This window comes from Struthio camelus, chromosome 2 (assembly GCF_040807025.1).
Source record: "Struthio camelus isolate bStrCam1 chromosome 2, bStrCam1.hap1, whole genome shotgun sequence".
Classification (NCBI taxonomy): Eukaryota; Metazoa; Chordata; class Aves; order Struthioniformes; family Struthionidae; genus Struthio; species Struthio camelus.
In genome coordinates, this window is record NC_090943.1 from 110,165,861 (window position 1) to 110,188,693 (window position 22,833).

The 22,833-nt window shown below is 36.7% G+C and overlaps 1 protein-coding gene across 1 annotated transcript in view; it reads right to left on the reverse strand.

Annotated features, from left to right (window-relative positions):
• The window catches only part of DOK6 (docking protein 6), a 260,922-nt gene that overhangs the window by 131,191 nt on the left and 106,898 nt on the right, over positions 1-22,833 (reverse strand). Inside the window, exon 3 of the mRNA XM_068932081.1 lies at positions 3,280-3,394. Within this exon, the coding sequence (XP_068788182.1) occupies positions 3,280-3,394 (115 nt within the window). The remainder of the gene's footprint in view (positions 1-3,279; positions 3,395-22,833) is intronic.

Consider the following 22,833-nt stretch of genomic DNA (forward strand, 5'->3'; position numbering starts at 1 on the left):
TGACTCCCGTTCAGCTTCTTGGTCATTAGGACCCCCAGGATCTTTTCTGCAGACCTGCTTCCAGATAGTCGGTGCCCAGCACGCATTGTTGCATGGGGTTATTCCATCCCAAGGGCAAGAGCTTTTGTTTGCTCTTGTTGACCTTCACGAGGTTCTTGTCAGTCCCTTTCTCCAGCCTGTCCAGGTTCTTCTGAATAGCAGCCCTGCCTCCAACATATTGACTGCTCTTCCAATTTGGTGTCATCACTAAATTTGCAGAGAGTGGTATCCGTCCATCATTCAGGTTGTCGATGACAATATTAAACAGTTTTGGTCCCAATACTGATCCCTAACAGACACAGCTAGCTACTGGCTGCCAGCTGGACTTTGCACCACTGATCATAAGTCTTTCAGCTCAGCAGTTCAGCCAATTATCCACCCACTTTATCCTCCAGTTATCCAGCCCATGTCCCACCAATTTGGTAATAAGGAGGCTGTGGGAGATTCTCAAAGGCCTTGCTAAAAATCAAGGTATACAACACCGACTGTCCTTTCCTTGTCCACAGCACCAGTCACCTTTACGTAGAAAGCAATGAAGTTGGTCAGGCATGATTTGCCCTTGGCAATTTTGTGTTGGCTGTTCCCACTCTCCTTCTTGTCCTTCACTTGTTTAGAAATGGCTTCTAAGAGGATTTGATCCATAACCTTCCCAGGGGCTGAGGTGAGGCTGCCTGGCCTGTAGTTACCTGGATCTTCTTTCTTGCCCTTGACGCTGATGGATGTGACACCTGCCTTTTCCCAGGCATTAGGAATCTCCCCAGACTGCCATGGCCTTTCAAAGACACTAGAGAGTTGCCTAGCAATGACATTGGCCAGCTCTTTCAGTGTCCTCGGATGTACCCCATCTGGCCCAATGGACCTGTGCGTGTCCGAGTGGGTTAAGTGATCCTTGACTCTGTCGTCTTCTACTGTGCATAGACAGACTGCTGAGAGGTTCAGGGACCTTGAGGGGCTCAGGACAAGCCTTACCAGTGAAAAATTAAGGTAGAAAAGGTGCTGAAGCTCAGCCTTTCCTAAGGTGAGTACCTCAACTTTTCCTACGTCCCTTGGTGCTAGGTCCTCTGCTCCGCTGAGCAAGCCACTCACACTCTACTTAGTCTTCCTTTTATTGCTGCTCTACTTAAATCTGTGCTGCCCCTCACTTCCCTTGCTAGTTTCAGCTCCAGCTGAGCTTTGGCCTTCCTCACTCATTCCTCTATGTGCGGGCAATGTCTCTGGATTCCTCCCAAGTAGTCTGTCCCTGCTTCCACCTTCTCTGTACTTCCTTTTGCGTTAGAGCTCAGTCAGGAGCTCCATGTTCATCCATGCTGGCCTTCTTCAGCAGTTGTCTTCTGCACATTGGAATGGACTATTCTTGCTCCCTGAGGAGGCTGTCCTTGAAAACTAGCCACTTCTCCTAGGCCCCTTTGCCCTCCAGGAAAGCTTCCTAGAAGTTCTCCTGCCAAGTAGGCCCCTGAACAGAGCATTTCCCCTAGTTGTTTCACTGATCACCAGCATCAAGAAACTGTCTTAAATGTATTCCAGAAATCTGGATTACTAACACCTAGCTGTATTGCACTTCCAGCAGACGTCAGGGTGGTTAAAATCACCCAAGAGCACAGGGCCTGTGACTGTGAGGCTTTCTCCAGCTGCATAAAGACGGCTTCATCTGCCTCCTTTTCTTGGTCAGAAGGTCTGCAGCAGACACCCACTACATCATCACCTGTGCTGGTCTGTAACCCCTTACCTGTGGGTAAGGGCCCACAAGCTCTCTTCTGGTGCATCATCTGTCCCAAGGCAAAGCTCAAGATACTCCTTTGCATAGACCATAACCCTAACGTAGGAGATCTCATATTGGCACCCTGGCAGCATCTTAAGGTACTTGCATCTTGTGTACGTAATTGCATTCAAAGCTGAGAAGGTGCATAACCTTCGTTACTGAAGAGAGCGATGACGGGGCTGGATATTCTGAACTTTAAGTTTGCTCTCATTCTTTGCAGAATGAAGCAATTTTTTGCAAAGAACCTTGAAATTATGAATTCCTGGCACTCTTTAAAACATACCTGCACCATAACTACTCTAGGAAAGGAGTGAGATCTTTTTACTAGAGGAATAAGAGAATGGGAGAGTTTCTACAGAACTGATTTCAGTGCTGTTGAAACACAATTTGTTTTTTTTTTTTTTTAATCATATTAAGGTATAGAGCTCTTATTACTTCTAAACAGAAGAAATTAAAATCTTTAAGGTGAACTACTTATCTAATTATTTTTTGAACTGTTCCTAGAAAGCCACTCATTTTATATATGTGTGTTTTAAAATTTAAAGCAGGAAACAAACAAAACACTCTCTATCAATTTATCTTTCATGACTGGAAGTAGAGATCACTGTTCGCAACACTTGATCCGAATTCATAGTTTTAAACAATCTCCTCCAACTATTTCTTGAACTTTCTTGCACTATATCTAACTTAGAATGTACACCATGGCATTTTTTATGGTAATATAAAGATACACAGTTTTAAGGGGTACAGTTTATAATATGTCAGTAAACAATTAGAAACATTATCAATAGTAAATTTTTGTTTCTTTATTTAAACCTTTTTCCCAGGGAAATATATCATAGGACAAAGACATATCTAACATTTTTAAACAAGAAATAGGGTACTTTAATAATGTAGCATTCAATGCAAATGCCAGGTAAATACCTGTCATTATGTACCATGGATCGCAAATCAGCTCTCAACTTAACTTAGTTATTACACCATGCAACAGTTCAAGCTGCAGACTGCTTGACATCTGGCTTTAAAATATCCTGAGGTTTTAGCTGTTATTTACCTCTTTGTAATGGCAGAATTATTACTACTTTAACCAAGTTTTGCTAGAGGCGCTTACTAGAAAACTGAATATGTTTCACATCTTGACTTAATAACACCCTATAGGTATTGTTTACTTGATTTTAGAAGCTTAGCAGAAAATCTCCTGAGTTGTTAGATTATCTAGGTGCAAAACCCAGTGAAAGATAAATAATGGAGGAAAGAGCTCTAAACACCCACCACACCTTCCAAAGTAGATTACCCAAAAAACAAAAACAAACAAACAAAAAAACTTTACCACGAAAAACCCAAACCTTGAAGTTCTTGTTTACAACAAATTCCCTTTAAGCTAAGGATATCTATCTGGCGTTCTAAGGTAATTCACCTGAGCAATTCCTTGAGGTGTAACCTGATTTCTTCAAGCAGGAGATATAGTAGCAATTGCTTACCTGACTCACACGCAAATGTCTTTGATGTCTCATCATGAAAGATAATTGCCACTGCATGCTTCTTTGTCTCTCGAGGCAATCTAGTTATGTTTTTGATATTGTGCAGCTCAGTTACCTTAAAATGAAGAAAAATATTTTAGGCCAGTGCATAAATAGTACAAATAAATATACTGTCTACAACTATTCAACTTTTACTACAATCCTTTGTTTAATGAGGCTATTTAAATTTACAATTTTGCCACTGAAAAAAATACCCAACATATAAATATGTAGCATCTGAAGTTGCAAAACGTTCTATAAAATATAATGTGTCAAAAATGAATGGTTTACTTCTTTAATGGTTTACTTCTCTGCATGAAAACATAGTCTTGTGATGCACCTATAATAGATTTTCCAATTTCTATATTCACACAAGTTTGATCTGTTTCATAATCTGCATCAAGTATGCACAGAGAGTAGAAATAGCAATGTCTTATTAGGTAAGGGAAGTAACCCAATTATCATGTCGATTATTGTCACTACAATTGTACAGATACAAGCTTTGCTGTCTTTAAAGTGGAATTGTCATCGTTGTCAGAACTTAAAATTTTATTTTCCAAATAGTTCAAAAGCTTATCAAGAAAAAGTTGTTCATATTATAGCGAACACACAGTATAAGCAATACTTCTATTTCTAGCTTCCTTTGATGCAAGTAGATAACCACAATTAACACAAATGAAAGAAAAATATGATTTTTCAAGTAGAGCTGGAAGCACAGCCTATTTTAAGCTGTTTAACACTTCTCATTATGAAACCTTTCCCAGTTCCATAAGTCACTTTATGCTTAGTGGGGCTGCCAGCTGCAGTCCCAAGAGAGGAGCAAGCAGCACAGGTACCACTGTTCTATTAAGGGAACAACTAAAATCGCTGTCCATTTTCCTAGGCCTAGGCATGGTAAATGGGCTAGTATATGAAACAGCTCCTATCGCTTCCCAAAAGCTGCCACCCCAAGGAAATACTGTGAAAGGAATAAGAAAGCATTCATAGGTAGAGCAAGAGAGAGCAGACCCTAGAATTCAAAAACTGAGCGGAATAAAACAAAATCCAGAAATCATACTGAATTCTGAAGATTCAGAAGGGTGCTATGTAGGAGACAGGGAAGACATGGATCTGGTGGGTTTGCTAAATAAGAAGAGGATGTAAGAGCAAAAGAATTTTGGATTTGGGATAGAAAAATAGCATCTTTAAATAATTTAAAGATACATATAGCTTCTAATTAAAAATTTTGAAAAGATAACTGACAGTACAATATAAAAGGAAGAAAAAGGAAGAAAAAGAAAGGAATCAGTAATTCTAACCTAAGTAAATGAAACAGTGGTATCTGTGTGTGTGTGTGTCTCACAATGTGGAAAATATGCAGAAAAAATTAAATATTTTAAATATTTAAGTATTCTTCAGTTAAAAGAGGAAATATTCTTAAATTAAGGCTTACATATTCTTAAGGGTTAAATATTCTTAAGTTAACAGGGGAAATTTCTCTCTCTGGAATAGCAGAAAAGGAAATATAATATAAATGCTTTGAACAGCGACATCAGGATATAGCCTTTTTCCAATCTCTCTCAGGCAGTACAGAACTATTATTTTCTTTAGCATTTGAGGTTTACAGATTACCAGAATATCCTGCAATGCTGATAAGCTTGATTATAGATCCCAACCCATTCTTTGCACCAAGATTACATAATTTTCATAGTAATTTTTTTTTGCAGACTTGCTAACTACAGGCAACAGGGGACACCTATCTAGCCACCTATAAAGATGATTTTAACCAGTCCTCTTGTTAGTCATTATATTAAGCCTGTATTACTCAATATATTGGCAGAATATTTTCTATGCAAGATCATTCACATACTTGGAAATAATGTCAGTGAACAAAGAATAGGCTTTTATTTGCTCGTGAGAAACTCAGTTGGAAAGAGGCTATGAAAACAGCACCAAATTTTGACACCCTGCTTTTGAGTACCCACACAAGTGATTTGGTAGAACAAAATGCAAATGCAAGTGTGTGGGGGAAATAATCTCATTTTCTCCCTTGACAGAATAGAACATTTTATAACGGCTGTTTGACAGGCAAAGAGTTATGTGAATTACCCGCTCTAATGTCGTCAACTTTTAGTTTTTTATATATATGTGTGTGTGTGCGCGCGCGTGTGTGTGTTTGTATACATGTATATATACACATACACACACACACATATATATAATCTTTTTATATATACCTTATTTCTGCCAGTTAAGAAGTTTTTAATATACACCTTTCATCTTGAAATAATTCACTTTCCAAATACTAAATGCATTCTACAATATTGTTTTAGTCATGACGACTACAAAACATCATGAGGTTTTGGAGACGGCTATGAAGACAGGATTTTGTAGAGATGTTTGTTAAGAAAAGTAATTAATTTTATTGGGTAAACTAACAGAAATAAATAAAGAGAAAAAATAACTAAGCTTTAGGAGACAATCTCATCATCAAGTCTGAGAAAGCAATGAATTTCAAACCAATGACAAGTTAAAGCAGCAGTTCTGGTTTTACCTATTGAGCAAGTGAACATGTTGACATAAAAAAAGACAATTGAAAGTAAAGGGAGAGGTGATGCTACCAAAGAAGCCCTTCAGTATTTCTACAGAGTGCTTAATTTTTAATGTCCAGTAGAAGTATGAACTTTCGCTTCTACATTCATCTTTTGAAATTGTACGGTATGCCTCCTTTCATAATCAGGGCACAGACACAGGAGTAATCATCCCCTGAAAGTTTTTTCTCTCATTGGCAGAGAGAACTGAAGTTATTTAGGATTCTGTTTTTAACATCACGGGTGCGTGAGTCATTTTTCTAACCTCTGAACATTTGTAATTAAAAAGTAATAAACATCTGAGAGTTTATATTATATTGTATATAGGAATGAGAAACAAACTTTGGTTAGACAAAGTGCCTTTTTCCATATTTTTAAAAAATTGTTTTTAATTTTGATCTATTCTTAAAAAAAAAAAAAAACTTCACTTTTTAAAATGGAAACTGCATCAACTTATACTTCTACCCAAAAATTACAGAAAAAGACAAAATAAACCCCCAAAGATATCATAATTTTTTTGAAAGAACATAAAGCATCTCTGTTCAACTTTTAAAAAGGATTTAAAAGACTTTTCCAGTTGAAAATTTATCAAAAAACTCTTTCTCTATGAAAAATGACTTGAGATAATCAACTTTTTAAAGCAGAGATTGTTATATCAAACATATATTTGTTCATTGTGCTATCCTAACAGTCTTGCTGACAAGATATAGACTAATTCATTGGAAATATTGCTGCTCTTCACAACAAAAAGACAGTATTCCGGAAATATGTAAACCACTGATTACCTTGTATGAGTAAGAAGAGAAGCATAAAAAGAGAATTTAATGTGCTAACGTGCAGACGTAAGAATGTTACCTAGACTTCCAACAAATTAGATCAAATTATTTCCATGGTAATATTAAACTTTGCCTAAATCTTTGGTAATATTATTTTTAAAAAAATTGAAAAACTGTTCCCTATCCCCTTCCCATTACATCCTCCTAGAACAAAGGAAGAATGAACTTAAATAAACAAATAAAAAGCCCCCTAATATTACCTTTTCTATGAGTAATCTTGCAAATAGATTTCTTGCCTACCCTTATCTTTTATGATTCTGTCAGTGAGCAAGAGGAATACTTCTGTATTAAGCTACAATTATATAGTTTATAACTTTTTAAAAATTTTAATAAGTTAACCTAGAGCTGCTTTTCTCTGCTAGACGCTGGCACTATCACTTAGTGCAGTACTCCATATGGTGCTCAGTGCGGTACACGTTAGGGATTCTTAGCACCTGGCCCTTTTCTCAATTCTCCTACTCCTCATCAGTAATTCCTGCCTCATATGTCCATCACTCAGCATCCCACACGTTTGTTTCTTTTTTTTTTCCCTACTTAAAGACTGGTACAGGGGAAAAAAAAAGATCAAAAGACTGAAACTATTTTACTTTTTTTTTTTCACTTGAAAATGAACAATGGTTTAAGGAAATAATATTGTGAATAGTTACTTAATCTATATGTAAAAAAACTTCTTTGCCAAGTATTTTTTTAGTTCACTTTTTATCTAAAAAGTTTTTCATTGTATGTGACTTTTTTGATGCAACTGTAACAGAGACATCCAGCTCTTACTTCTGGTTAAGATCTGGTGAAAGGACATAAACTTAAAGGGCCATAAGGTAGGGGAAATTCCTGGATGGGTAAAGATACCATCCCATTCCTCCAATACAAAAATTAGTCTATGCTATGCTTGGTGTTGCAAATGCTTGCATCTGGGTCTCTAGACTAAGCTTCTGCAGCTTGCTTCCTCTTACCGCTAGGAATTTAGATTACCTGGAAGTCTCCAGAAAATCCAAAAGTTGACGTTCCCACATCAACACAGCTAATCACAAGGATAGCCTTAGGAAAAGAAACACGCTTGATCTGCACACCAAATTGTTTGGCAGCTCCCAGACTGTTCAACAAAGCTGCTTTACAAAGGAATGTCAAGCACTAAATGAGAATGCAAAAGAGGCTATAGTTAGTCTTCTGCTGCTCATATATTTAGAGCACTTAAGAATCATCCAAAGATTGCTATAAGTAATGCAATGCACTCCCTCCCATCCTCAGTCTTATTGTTTATCTTGGTCTGCAGATGGGCACACACCTCATATTTTTCTGTTTTGGTATAGCAACTTATCTAAAAAGGGCATTACTTTAACAGTTTCTCCTTGCTTCTTCTATGTAAATATATATATGAAATAATAAAATCAATAATCATTGACACCTTGTAAACTGTGTTTAGCCGCATCTTGATGAATCAGTCATCAAAGAAAAAAAAACCTTCTCTCTACACTACTATGACTGCATAAAAAAAGTTTCTACAAACTTTTTCCAAAGAAAATACAGAACAAAATATAGAACAATACACCAAGATGACTGTCAGAAGAAAGTATGAAAAGTGAGAGGGAATCAGTAGTTAATAAATCTCATGCTACATATTCACAAAGATTAAGGGATCAGAGGAAAAAGAAATTTCTAAGTCCTCACTTACAAAAAAAAAAACCCAAAAACTTTGGTTTCTTGAAGATTTTTCCTAACGTACATCTTACGATAATGATTTTCACCTTGAGAGATCCACAGGAACATAAAGTCATCTATCTACATGGAGATCCTAAATTTGATGCTAATAGCAAATCACTTCCATTTCCTACTCCCTGTCAAAATTCCTACCAGCACTGTTTGATGCCAGGGAACCAAGTTACCAGCGTAACTGAAGTCTTGGGCTATATTAGTTTAAAGTGCATTTCTCTGCCAACAGATTTGGTAAAGATCTTGACAATATCCTGACAAACTAACCACTTTCTTCTTGGCTAAGACAACCTTCATCCATTTTCAGTAAAGTCACGCTGTGGATTCCTAGTAGTCCTGCACTCAGGTGCAGGAAAATGATTAATATAAGATTATATTAGTCTGCAGTGGCAGGAAGCAATAGCCTAACGCCAAGCAAGATATACAAACATAGGCTGATGATCAAGGAAAGTATTCAGAATTGTTATATAGGAAAAGTTTCTGAACAGTAGACCCTGAGTGGAGCTATAAAGGAAAAAGTTACCCCTGGCTAGCCAGCAGAGATCAGAAAATAGACTACTGGTGACGTGGTACCTACTGTACAAACTTCTGGTTTCTCTAAAAGCACTTTAGCCCTTACATGTCTTTACATGACATTTCAGCACTCTCACTCATTCTGAGCTCTGGCTATGACTTCTAATCCATGTTAAGAGCCTATTTTGACATGGTGGGGGAAACTTTTTTTTTTTTTTTTGTCAGGGAGCCTGCAAACCTCATTATAGAAACCTGTAGCCGTCTTTTTACAAGTGTGTTTGTTATCCTAGTAAATTATAGGAAATAATTCAAGAAAACAGCCATATGTTTATTTAGTCTCTAAAACATGTGCTTCACTGAAAGTTAAGTTTCCTTTTATTTGGCTAAACCTTTGCTTTGGGTGCTACTCAGCTGTACAAAACAACTACACCACAGGAATGAGATGATGCAGAGGATGACAGAAAGCGTGGGAGAATGGGGCATGAGTACCGTAACTGGAACAAACCTGCATCCAGCTATGCTCACCTTAAGCTGACTTGCTTCATTTACATAAAAAAAAAAAAATCAACCACCCTCCTTCCCCCACCCCACTCAGAACAAAACAAACAAACCCAAAAAGCAACAACAACAAAAACCGCTCATCACAAGTATATGTTCCTCTACGAAGCTCTTGGGACACAGTCTGGTCCTATTTGTCCCTCAAAGCACACTTCTACCCTTGAATCTCATTCGTGCTCACCACTGTTTGCATTTGTTTCAGTTTGCCTTAGACTCTTGGCTGGATTTGGCTGTCTGAACAATTGTGCTAGCAATTCATTTCTTTGATATTTAAAGCAAGTCAATCCTAACGGCCATCCAGATGGGGTGGGGGTGGGGAGGAAGGAATCAAAGCAAACCAAACAAAATACAAAACATACTACTGGAAATACCTTCTTCCCTTGAAATTTCAGTCTTGTACTTGGAAAAAGATCATTTTATACAAATATAGCCTAGCGCGTGAATTGGTTGATGCATTCCAAAGCTACCTCAACACATTCAAATGTGGTTACATGCTTCTCCCTCCTTTCCTCTATTGTTTTAATCCAATAAGAAAGTCACACGGCCTAAAATAATAACAAAGTCTTCAACTAACATCCATGCTCACATTCAATAAAAGTTTTTTTCCTACTGATATTTAAAAATCTGGACCTGCTAGCACCATCTCCCTCCTCATACAGACTTCAGATTCAGAAGAAGTCAATCACTGTTTATGGAAATCTCCTTACGGAGAGATTGTTACCAATAATTATGAAAATAATGATAATACCATTAAAAAATGCCTAACAATTATACTAACTAACCTAAAACTAGACAGCCTAACTTTGGACAATTCAATGGCAACCGAATTGCTCTTTCCGATCTGTTAAGTTTTTAACAGCTGAGCATCGGAGTCTAGCCATCATTTTCTCTGAACACATATTGGCATTTCTCCACACAATATTGATCCAAAAAAATGCAATAGTAAGCTGAATAGTTTGCTAGCCTGCTGAGTAAACTGTACATGATTAGAGCTTGCCAGTATTAAATAAAAATGGCAAGATCGCAGTATTAAAAAGTTAGGCAGAAAGAGTTGACGTGGAAGAAGACAGAAGAGAAGAAAAATATTGTCTTAATTTAGCGCAGTAATTTTTCCAAATTTTAAACAGCTAAAACATTAATCTGAAAAGATGAAGACTTAAATAGAGTCACAAATATTAAGAAAGAAAAGATATCTGAAGAATCGTGGCATGTTTCTTCCAATAATATTAAAGCTTGCATGAGGTAAAATTTTTCAAATTTAGATGTTAATGGACCTGACCCAGTTCTTCCCTAAGCAGCAGGATTTGATCCTAATAGGACTTGAGTAGAATCAAAATTTACAATCCAAACACAGAAATTGTGTGAGGCCATTCAAGAAGGTAGCAAACAATTGTAGCCTGTTCCTTAGTATTACAAGATCACATTCTCACTATGTTACCACTATATTTGATGTGACAAAACAGTTTTCAGTATAATTTTTACACTTAATCTTTTACCTATTCACTGTCAATGCAATGTAAATAAGGTACCTACTTTTAATTTATTTTTCTTTTTATTATCTTAATTATGTTTAGTAGGTGTGAAAGGTGACTAAATAACAAAATACATTTAACTAAATAAAGGCTCAGATTAATTGGGGAATCTTTGCTTCTTAACTGATAAAATTTATTTTGACATTTTACTTACCATTTTCTTCAAACTACACGTAGCTTTCCTCAAAGAGGAAGGATTTTAGGACTAATTCAATACACTCGTCCTTGAAGCCATCACTCAAGAATTTATGAACTTACTTTGGCAAAATTGCATTGTATAACAGATTTGTGACTCCACTACAAAGAACATTCAGATATCACTGCACGATTTGAGTTAACAGCTCAAACTGGAGCAGAGAGAGAGAGACTTTGAGAGAGATTTTTAGCAGGTTTACCAAGGATCTCTTTTAAGTAGCTCTAGAGAATTACTTCTCTTGTTTATTGTTACTTTGCAGCTGAGCAGCCAGCAGCAGAGTTCAGCATTGTCAAAGGGTTTCCAAACTAAATAAAACAAGCGGAAAATTATACATGCATTTAAAAAATCTACTTCCTTTGATGCCAGCACTACAGTATTCTAAAGCTAGAAACATGGAAACAAACTATGGAATGACCCGAACATTTACAAAGTTGCATTCAAGCATAATAAAATAAAAATAAAAGCATTCTTCATCACTGAACTGCACTGGATATTTATTTGTTTGTTTATTTGTATGAAAAAAATCTGTTCTGTTGAGAGAGCTGGATATTAGAGTAATGGGCATATGTAATACCAACATGACTAGATGGATTCAGAGAAGTGTTAATATTCACTTCTGTCTGATTTTCACTCAGCTCATTTTTGGAATAAGATATTTAAAGACTAGGGCAGCAGCAAGAGGAGTGAAGACAGTCAAATTTGGTTCTAATAAACATGCAGGAGAAGCAACAGACTGCAGAGGTACCAAAGAGAATGAGAGAAAAGCTGAATATCACCTGCTAAAATGAAGTTGCCTTCTATTTCCAATATTTGCATAACATTACTTTCTTAGTTAGCATTAATCTCATAGCTGCTGGATAAAAAGAGCATGATGAGAATAATCAGAGAGAAATAGAAACACATCATCTTAAATTACCTTCAAAATAAAAAAAAAAAAAGAGTCTGAAAAGTACTGTGCTAAGCAGCAATTATAAACTGTTCTAAATAAACGATTTAAAAGATTTTTCCTCCTACTGTGCAGAAAGAAATTAAAATAGAGGAAGATTCGGGAAAAAATTCTCAGGATATCAAATTTTGAAATATTCATTTTCAGTTTTAGCACCCAAAACATAAGCTTCGAAGGCAAAAGATGTCCCGTGTGAAGCAAAGTATTTCATGTATTTAGGCTTAACTTCTAAATATAATTGCAGTAATTTTTACAAGTGAAAATTTGAAACACTTGCAATTTTCATGATAAAATAATCAAGGTGATGTCTTCCCATTGCCAAGTTAAACTGCATGGTAAACTCTTGAATTACTGCAATCAAATCAAAACTGCAAAAATACAATAGAGATCTGCACTATCCTCTTTTGCATCACTTTGACATATGAACACTATGCGTCTGCTACACACCTTGGGATTTGGCAGTTAAATAGTACAATTAAAAAGATCAGATAACTCTTCCACTATTACAGTAATAGTACAGCGAAATTACATATCATATCTGTATCACTACTACAAATATAATTCCACAGTAAATAAGAGCACAGCTCTGGAAAAGATGAAGGATAGGGAAAAAAAAAAACAAAAACTAGAAGCTTGCACAAAAATTCAAATATTCCATTCTGGGGCATATCCTCTTTGCATTCTTCCAAGTGTGTGCATCCCAGAAGAAACTGGGATGAGAAATAGTTCTGAGATTCCATCTATTGAGTACTTTTTCCACTCTGCAGAGTCCTGGAAATTGCTTGGGCAGGAGAAAAGGTCTGAATTTGCATAGATGGATTTCTGTTTTGCATTGTGCATTACCTTCCTGTCATTTAATTCCTATTTAACAAACACTGAAGCAGAGGAGAGAGCTGTAAAACATAATTGTTTATCCTTTTATTTCTTTATAACAGCCCTCATACTGCCATCTGTTGTGTAATACCAAGCACACAGTAAGACAAGACAGCAAAAGTCAACACAGTGGCAAAGGGCAGGGCCTACAGTGACCAGTTCCCAGACAGTAGAGAAGCACCTCACACCAGAAACAGCATGACAAGAGAAGAGTGGTATAAGGAGCAAGAGTTAGGTATATTATCATAATTATGGCCAGCTAAGGGCAAAGGAACCACCAAATACGCTAAATGCTGAATGCTGCTGACACCCAGAAAGAAAGGAGATATGGGCCCATTGCCGGTGGAAGGAAGAAATAAGAGTAACTTGAACGAAACAGCTCCCTTCAGCTCAGTTTTCAGTAATCCTGTCTACAGTTAGTAGCGGCTCCCTTCACACGGCTGAATAATTGCCGCAGAGAGAAGTTTTGTTATAGTTTCAGACAGAGCTGGATATGTCTGTGGCTCTAAACAAACAAATCAAAAAATAAATGAAACCAACCAAGCGAACAAAAAAACCACTACCTGGAAAGCATAAACACCTATGGAGTTATGGAAACATCTGCATTAACAGGAGCACAGCCAGCAGATCAAGGGAAGTGATTTTTCCTCTCTCCTCAGTACATTTTAGACCACATCTGCAATGCTGTGTCCAGCTTTGGGACCCCAAAAAAGACATTGATAACATGCAGCAAGTTTAGCAGAAGGCCAGCAGAATGGTTGCAGCTGGAGCACTTGTCCTGTGAGAAGCAGCTGAGGGATGGGGCTGGTTCAGCCTGGAGCAGAGAGGGCTGCAGGGGCACCCACCAGAAGCCCCCCAGGGTCGGTGGGGGGGGTTATGAAAAGCCAGGTTCTTCAAGGTGGTACATATCAGGAGGATAAAGATAACTGGCATTAGCTGGAACAAGATAAGCTTAAACTGGATGTAAGGGAAATCTTTTTTTCCTGTGAGGACAGTCCAGTAGTGGAAGAGGTTGCCCAGAGACATTGTGCAACCTCCACCCATGGAGGCTTTCAAGACCTCACTGGACAAAGTCCTAAGCAACCTGGTCTGATCTCAGAGCTGGTCCAGCTGTGAGCAGGAGGTTGCAGTAGAGACCTCCTGAGGTCCCTCCCAGTCTGAAGTATCCTATAAGAAAGGGACACTAAGAGATCTGTAAACCTCTTTGGACCTTATGGGTTTGGGCAAGCCCATATGGGTTTAGGCATCCAGCATATTTAAGATGAAACTAATTTTCTTGACTTTATTACAGTTTATTTTGCACAAGAACAGCACACAACTATCAATAGTAGGACCAGGAGTAAGAGAAACTGAAAAACAAAACTTAAGGAAGAAAAGTGTTAGAGGAAGAAAAAACTGCAGTCTAGTGCATGAAAGAACTGTAATTTTGAAACACAAGATTACAAGAGGAACATAAGAAGGGAGAAGAGAAATCCTATCATCCTGTAAAAAAAAACCAACTCACGGAGAAAACAGAAGAGTTATCTCCATCTCTGCACACAGATTTATCCCTGGAAGGGGACAAGTTGTTATGGTAACAACATTCTCCAGGAATTTTGCCAATGAGTGACATATCAACCTCCACATTATGCCGCTGGGGCAGGTCTCCAGCTGCTGTTTCAGAGAAGTAAGAGTTTAAGAAACTGCTACCAAGTAAATGTTCATTCCTGTAAGGATTATATGGAGACCACACCTATAACAAGAGTAGGACACTTACTCTATAACTCAAAAGTGGATGTAAAGAAAGATAAAGAGAGGAGGAATGTATATATTAAAAAAAGAAATCAGGCTAAGTATAAACTAGTAATATCACAGCAAGAAAAATGAAGTTCACTTGGAAGAGATATACATAGCTCTGACAGCACAGCGATACTGTATCATTTATTCTTCCCTTCCAAATGAAATTGGGATAAAAATGTAAAAGTTTAAATTTGCCAGTATTTTTGGAGAATGCAGATTACATGATGTAGTTTTAGACTAAATATCAAATGAAATTCCTATTTTTTAATTTCTCAAAATATAAATAAGTGTAAAATAAACATAAATTATTGAATCATTACTGCAGTTCCCTCCTTTTCCTAAGTCATCACGACTGTTAATATAACTCTGGCTTGCAACAGAGTGACCATCCAGGTACCCAGATTCAAACCATACTGTAACTGACCACTTACCGTTTATTTCAATGAAATCTGAAAAAATTAAGGGCAAGATCCAAAGTTATTTGATTAGCTTTTGCTTGACATTTTTAATGCTATATTGTTTCAGTTTATTGCATAAAATCAAACCTGCCTGGTTTGATTAACCAGGACAGATTAAGCCTATTAAGTCACACTAACTACTCTTATTAGACAGAAAAGTAGAGCTTTCATCAAGCCAAGTTATTTCACTTTCTCTTGAACTATCCTACTGTAATGCTGCCAGAACTGAAGAACTGCTACCCAAACCATAAAAAGAACCAGCCTATAAGGATTTTTCTGCTTTTGGCTCGTGGCCCAGTGTTTTAAAGCAATAGCTAAAATATGATCGGTTCATATGTGTGTGTGTGCATGCGTGTGAGCACATGCTTCTCCCCTTTCCAAATATCTTAATTTGGATTTTTCAATACAAATTGAAAAAGAAATGTCTTCACATTTCAAGAGTATTTTCATAAACCATTATTTGTCATATAAAAACATGAGTTTCTCCCAATCCATTTTCTAAAACTTATATTGTCCTCTTATCCTAAAGATCATTTGAAATATATTTTCCAATCTGACCTTTCATTTTGATGTGCAAACTGGATATCAGATAATTGTGTTAGTATATCATTTAAAAAAGGGCAGGGAGAGCAGACCCTTAGGAACACTGAATGTTGACCAAGTTTTAAATAATTAATGTTTTATACTAAAAGAATACTGTAATTTGTAACCTAGATTCACTCTTGAAAAATAACATCATACTAAAAAGATGGCCAAGAGAGAGAACAACTCACAACTAAAATAAAAATAACACGTTTCTCAATTATCTTTCCAAATTTGAACTACAATTTAAAAAAAAAATACTTTTAATATTAAACTTCCTGCTTGAGTTACTAGGTATGCAAACAGTACCATTGTGCTTATGCCTGAAAAAAAAGGGGGGGTATTTCATTACTTCAGTTTAATTATCCAAGTAGAGTAATAGGGTATTACTTCACAATGAATGTGTAAATGAATTAGACTATTATATGAGTTTTAATACCATTTTGAGGTTATTAAAATATACCAGACAGTTAAAGACCATTTCCATTTTTCAAAGTTTTTGCTTTTAACATTCTCAAAGTTTATAGGATTATGCCTAGACCTTTTCAAAATTGATTCAGCTCAAAGATATTAGTTAATTAAAAGAAACATGTTATTGTTATTTGAATAAAGGGAAAAGAAGAAACGTACTTGTCCTGTAAGTTTTCCCAGTTTTCCTGGTTTACTTAAATTGGCTGACCTTTAATAATTCTCAAACTTATCTCATTACATAAGCTCAATTAAAAGTAAGTTTTTTATTAAAACAAAAAATATTTCAGACCAAATTAAAGCAAAGACACGCTTACAAAGTACAACCTCTTGGAACGCAGTAAGTGATGAGTATGTAATTCTTACTGCAGAAATGCTAGGTATAACCCTAACTATTGAATCTCTCACTGCATCGACAGATTATGAACTACAGTTCGGAACCTGCCTTAACTTCAAACACAGAATAATCTTGTGTGCTTGCCAATAACCCTCAACTGACTGTGGCCAACAAGAAGTGTTACAGGCTTGGGCTTACTACATACACGCAAGCACAACCACAGAGACACCCACTGGCCTGAGTCTGAGGTTCCACTTTACAGGAGAGTAAAACAGTAAATGCAATACTCCAGAAAGTATCGTTTAGAAAAGCTTTATCTGCGCTAATTTAAAAAAGGTGTTCATATGCTTCAGCGTCTTTAAAAATAACATCTCTCCCAATTCCACAAAGCCGTAACTGGCACTTAGATGCTGTTGTTCTTAAATACAAACGCACATATTAAAAAACATTTCAGACATTGAGAAGGAAGTATTAAAAGCACCAGACTACTTATGATGTTCTCGATGCTCTGTAGAAAAATGAATGAACTAGACGAAAAATTACCGTCTATGGAATGGAATCCTGTGAGTTTAAATTAACCTAAATTTAGCGTGCACAGGTACATGTGTGCATACACGCTTGCTCAGAGTGGTCCAGAATTCTGTAATGGAGAGATGAAAAAGAGAATTAGATGTAAAAAAAAATTACAGTTTCAGTAAATGGAGAAAGAAGAATAAGAGAGATTCTGAATCCTCTTTTAGGGATTTTTAAGTAGATAGTCTAATTTTTTGACAATATTTTTTTGAAATGTTTTCACTTCATTTGCTTCTAAAATTAACTAAAATTTGTTAGCTGATGATTTGAAAATTCTTTTAGCTTAATTGTCTTTGGGGATAAATCAATTTTGAATATCTATTATGACAATTACATACAGCTACATTTTCAGCTCTAATGCATTTTTAATAACCTTCCTCATCAGCTAGTGATTTGAATTTCAAATTATCTTCTATGAAGAAGTAAAAATTAGATAGTTTTGTACCAGTTTTCATAATAAATTGTTCTTTTTTATTTAAATTGCAAAGCCTCTCTTACTGTAAGCAAATCAAAAACTTAAATAAAACTATTAATACTCATAAGTTACTATTCTTATGTCCCTTTATTAAGAAAAAATAAATTACAGTGACAAACCTGTCTGCCCTCCTTTGTACACCATCATGTGATGTTTATATCTGTCTATTTCCCTATATATGGTAAATATACTAGATTCCCCCCCCACAACACCACAACACACACGCACGCACATGATCCTCACATACCATTTCCTTACTAGCATTATAAACAGCATGCTAGATAATTAGGTCTTTAACATTTGTAATAAAGTTGCTGTTTATGCAGCACACCTACTTTTTCCATTTGAATAATGAAAATAAATACACACAATATTGGAAACAAACAAACAAACAGAGTCAAGCACTGAAGGCCAGGAAAGAAAGACTTAAATACTGCTTTGACTACAGGTTCTGTAGGTCTAGTTCATCATATTCTTGATGTTTGTTTGGCAGCAAGCCCCAGCGCATCTAACCTATGGCATTTCTGAGCAGTATGTAAACACAGATAAATACGTATAAGTTGACTGGTACCCCTTCTACATATTGTATGATAGACATCGTCTTGGTTTTATGATCACATTTGATTTTTCATTACTATTTTTTCACCTCAGTCAGAATAAACGATAAATATTATGCTTTTAAATAGAAGCTTTGTAAGTTAGGTCTGAATGGCATAAGTTAGTATATTTTTTCTGACTTAATAGTGTACCAGTTAAACCCTGGTTTCCCTCAGGGTTTTTCCATGATGGACATCACATAAGTATGTTTCTCACAGACTGTTCCACAAATATTAATTTCCCTTCACACCTTCCTCACTTCTGAGAGGTGAAGATTATATTGACAGGTAAGGAACAGAGAAATTGTGCAGAGAAAAACTAATGAAAGTCAAAAATATGTCCTCTAAACTTTTGATGCCAATTTGAGATATGCAAGATTCTACTTTTCAGAGACATCACTTGCACTAAAAAGGAGAGCTTCCTCTGAATTTGCCCACACTTCCACAATTCAGATACCACAACACCAAAAACATGCAAATAGGAACAAGGAGGGAAAAGCCTTGTTTAATAACATTTAACATCAGAGAGGAATTTTACGGGAGAGCAGTGTTAGTGCAGCTCTCCCCAGCAGCACCCAGCTGCTAGGGCTGCTGGCTCAGTCACTGCTTTTTGATCCCTCTTCGCAGACTAGTGGTGCCCTCCTGGGCAGTGGCTGAGAAGTGTGCACCTCCCACTAGCTGCAGTAAGCAAGGCAGGGAGCAATTTGCTTCCCTGCAAAAAGTGTGAACAGTCCCTCTTGTCTGCTCTTAAACTACATCCATCCTGCTGCTACATCCACTCTGCCTTAGAAGTAATTGAGCTGTAGAGACAAACTGTGCCCATATCCCATTCTCTTCACACCTTTTCTGCCTCCCTCACCTTTTTAGATTATCTCAGTACCAGGGTCCTTACTTTTGTGTAATACTTTTGCGTTTGAGCTCACCCTTAATACCCCACACACTCTTCCCATCCCATTCTTCCCTTTATTACTTCTCACCTCAAAATCTCCTTGACCAGCCAGCTTTCCATCTCCCACCAGCTCTTGATGTTCCTCCTAGATATCCAATTGATAAGTTGCTCTCATAGAGTTCCAGCACATTTATTTCTTTTTTTTTCCTCCTATTCACCAACATTTGGTTTTTTTCTTCTCTAAATTTTAATTCAATAATTTTCCTTTCCATGAAACCTAAGTGTCAGAGGATATACAGAGAATGGTTCTCTGATTTCATTTTAGATACATGACCCCCCACTAGTCTTCAGAAATGACAAGCAGCTATTAGAGTGAATGTCAGGCTTTAGCCCTGAAGGAGCTGGAAGAAACATATTTCATTACTCAAGAGAGAAAATTATGTGAATTTCCATCATATACAGGAGCTGTATGGATGACATGAGACATTTTAGCTGTCACAGTCAAAAGTGTTTCTAACAAATATACACAAACTACAGGTATTCAAAGGCTTAAAACTTTGCCAAAACACGGCTAGATTTTCATGCGAAAAACAGAATATACATAAGATCATCATGTTCTAAGTCTCTACTGTAAAGCACATAACACGAGCAGTTCAAAGAAAAGCTCTCTAGAGACTGTTTTAAGAGACTCTAGGAAGACTGAGTGTATTTTTTCCATTACTAGAAATAACAGAAATATACTCAGGAGAGGACAGGACCAGTTTGACACAACACATGCAGCACAGAGATATATCATGAGCTTGCAGCAACTTTAATGACACATACTTCACAGTTCATAGCAAAGTCTAGGTTGGAAGGGACCCGTGGAGATCATCTTGTCCAACCATGAAAGAAGGGACTTAGGTTAGGTCATCAAGGGCCCTGCCAAGCTGAGTCTTGAATACTTCCAGTGAAGAAATATTGGTTTCTCTGGTCACCCTGTTCCAATGTTTAATTGTTCCCACTGTGATTTTTTTTCCTTATATCAAGACAATTCTCCCTGAAGCAATTTGTTCCTCTTTCCCTGTCCATGTGCATCCTTGTGAGGAGATTACCTGTTTCTCTATAACTAGACTTTATGAACTGGAAGACTGTGACCGGACCTGCCCAGGCCTTCTCTCTTTGCTAGGCTGAGTGAATCCAATTCCTTCAACCTCTCTTCATATGCCAGGTTCTCCGGCCGTCTGAACACCTCATTAGCCCTCTCCCAGACCCTCTCCAGTTTTTCAGTGGAACTGTTTGCAAGTCAGTCACTGCATTGCTTTTCCTTCAGTTCTGTGGGTATCTTTTATAAAGTGAACAAAACTCCTGTACTTTAACTATCCATACATAGTTTTCTTTTCAAAAATCTTAGTAAGTGTTCAAGAAAGATGTTACCTGACCAAAACTGCAGGTCAGAGTACTTTAAAAAGTTATTTTTTCCCCTCAAAATACCTTTCCAAACAAAATGAGTTTACTGGAAATTCAAAGAAACTGCAAGTTTAGTATTATACACGGTTTCTGAGTAATTAATGCTTCGTTGCAGCGTTCTTCAATCTGTCCACATCTGTGAACTAAAAATGGCTGCAAACATTTCTATGGAGCACTTCTTAAAAGTCTTGAAATGCATCAAAGTGTAGTGACTATGGGTGGGGTGGCAGGGAGGGGAGGAGACCATGAAATGAAGGTGGTCAAACATTGGAACACAAAGGTTGTTTCCATTCTTAAAGATATTCAAAACCCAACTACACATGGCCCTGAGCAACCTTATCTAACCACTCTGAGTGAGACTTCGAGCAAACTGAACTACATGACTTCCTGACGTCCCTTCCAATCTGAATTGCCCTATGGTTCAATGATATTTTGGAAGTTTTGTGTTATAAATTCTCATTTTTTTCCTCTGGCTGAAATGTTTAAGTGTTTCTCTTACTCTCCCCCTCCCCTATCCAAGAATATTTTCTACAAAAAGTTCAGTTTTCCAGCTTGTTTTAATGCTTAAAAACAGAAATAAGAGCACTTATTTAAATAGCTTATTTTCAAGAGTAATATGTCCCTCTTTGCCAAGCACACTCAAATACTCCTATGAATTCTGTTGTAATAAGTGTACCTGGATCTTCATACAGGACCCACTATTAACATCTCTGGAGGTGGCTCTGCGTTACTAGTAAAGATTATTTAAGAGATTACCTCTCTATTTTTCCCATTAGTTGTTCCCTCCTTAATATCTAGGGTTCTTGACCCTGTCCTCTGTCTGTGAGACTGTAGTCTAAACAGGGCCTGTAAAACTTTCATGACTTCCCCCCCGCCCCCAGGAGGGAACAAGCCACTGCTTCCACCCCTAAAGAATTCAAAACACAAACTTTCACCTCAGGGGTTAAAAAAAAAAAAAAAAAGATAATAGAGGGAGGAAAATGAAACAACTGCATAACATTTGCAAACCAAAAGGGATCATCACAGTATTGCCATTACTTTATGAATTAAGACTACAATGGGATACCCCCTTACTCCTCCTCTAACCTCTGAACAAGCAGACCCAGTAGTTTGGCAGTCACGGTCTCTCTCCAGGATCATAGAGCCACCCATTGACAAGTTACTCTTCACAGAATCACTTCTTTATGTATCCTTGTGAATTGATACTCTTAATTCACGCTAATAGCCCTGTGTCTTCAAGACTTAAAAGATGAGAAGAGGCCTTCACAGGAGCAGATTCATAGGGAGGCATGGCCATTTAAGTACTTTAGGCCCATGTTTGTAAGAGCTCAATATCCTGTCACCATGCTCAGCTTGCAGCTTTCTTCACTATATTGTTAAGAAAAGTAGATGTTATTGCCTTAATACAGTCTTTGAGGAAAGAGATTTTGTTTTATTAGTTTGTATGCTGCCCTTTAACATGCTCATACTCTGTTAACAGCTTTATTACCAGCACAATTCCAATTATTTCTGCAATTTGCTTTTTGGTGCAGAGTATGCTTGTTTTGAACAATTATATTGTTCAGATGCTTGGATATTTTAAGAGGGATCTAATAATTACTGCAAATTTTTTCTTTTAGTATATAGAAGTGAGTATATTAAGTTATTCTACTAACAATTATTCATTTAAATAGGGATCATTTCGATCTCAATCTCATCAGCTAAGCAATAGCTGCACTAGAAATGATACACTTTGTGACCTTTCACAACCATGAGATGATTTTGCTAGAAAATAAGATACTACTTGCAAGTGCTGTAAACAAATATTTGAAGAGAATGACATACCAAAAGGGGCAAAAATAAGGATACAGTTTTCAGGAAAATTTAGCTATCTCTGGTTTGGGCAACTGAGAAGACTAAGGGTGTAAACAATGCAACACAAACTCAAAGTACATTTGGGCATCTCTCTCAGTCTCAAAGTGCAAAGATTTATAAAAGTAACTTTCAAATGCTATATTCTTTGGAGATAAAAATTTGCAAAAGTTAATTCAAGCAATAAGCACACGTACACACTTTCATACAGGGCTATTGGTAATATCGTTCCAATATCTTACTATGAAAATATAATATTGAGATTACTCTTTTGAAATTCTCTGAAAGAAGGTCTGTGCAATAAAATATGAGCACACTTTGAAATAA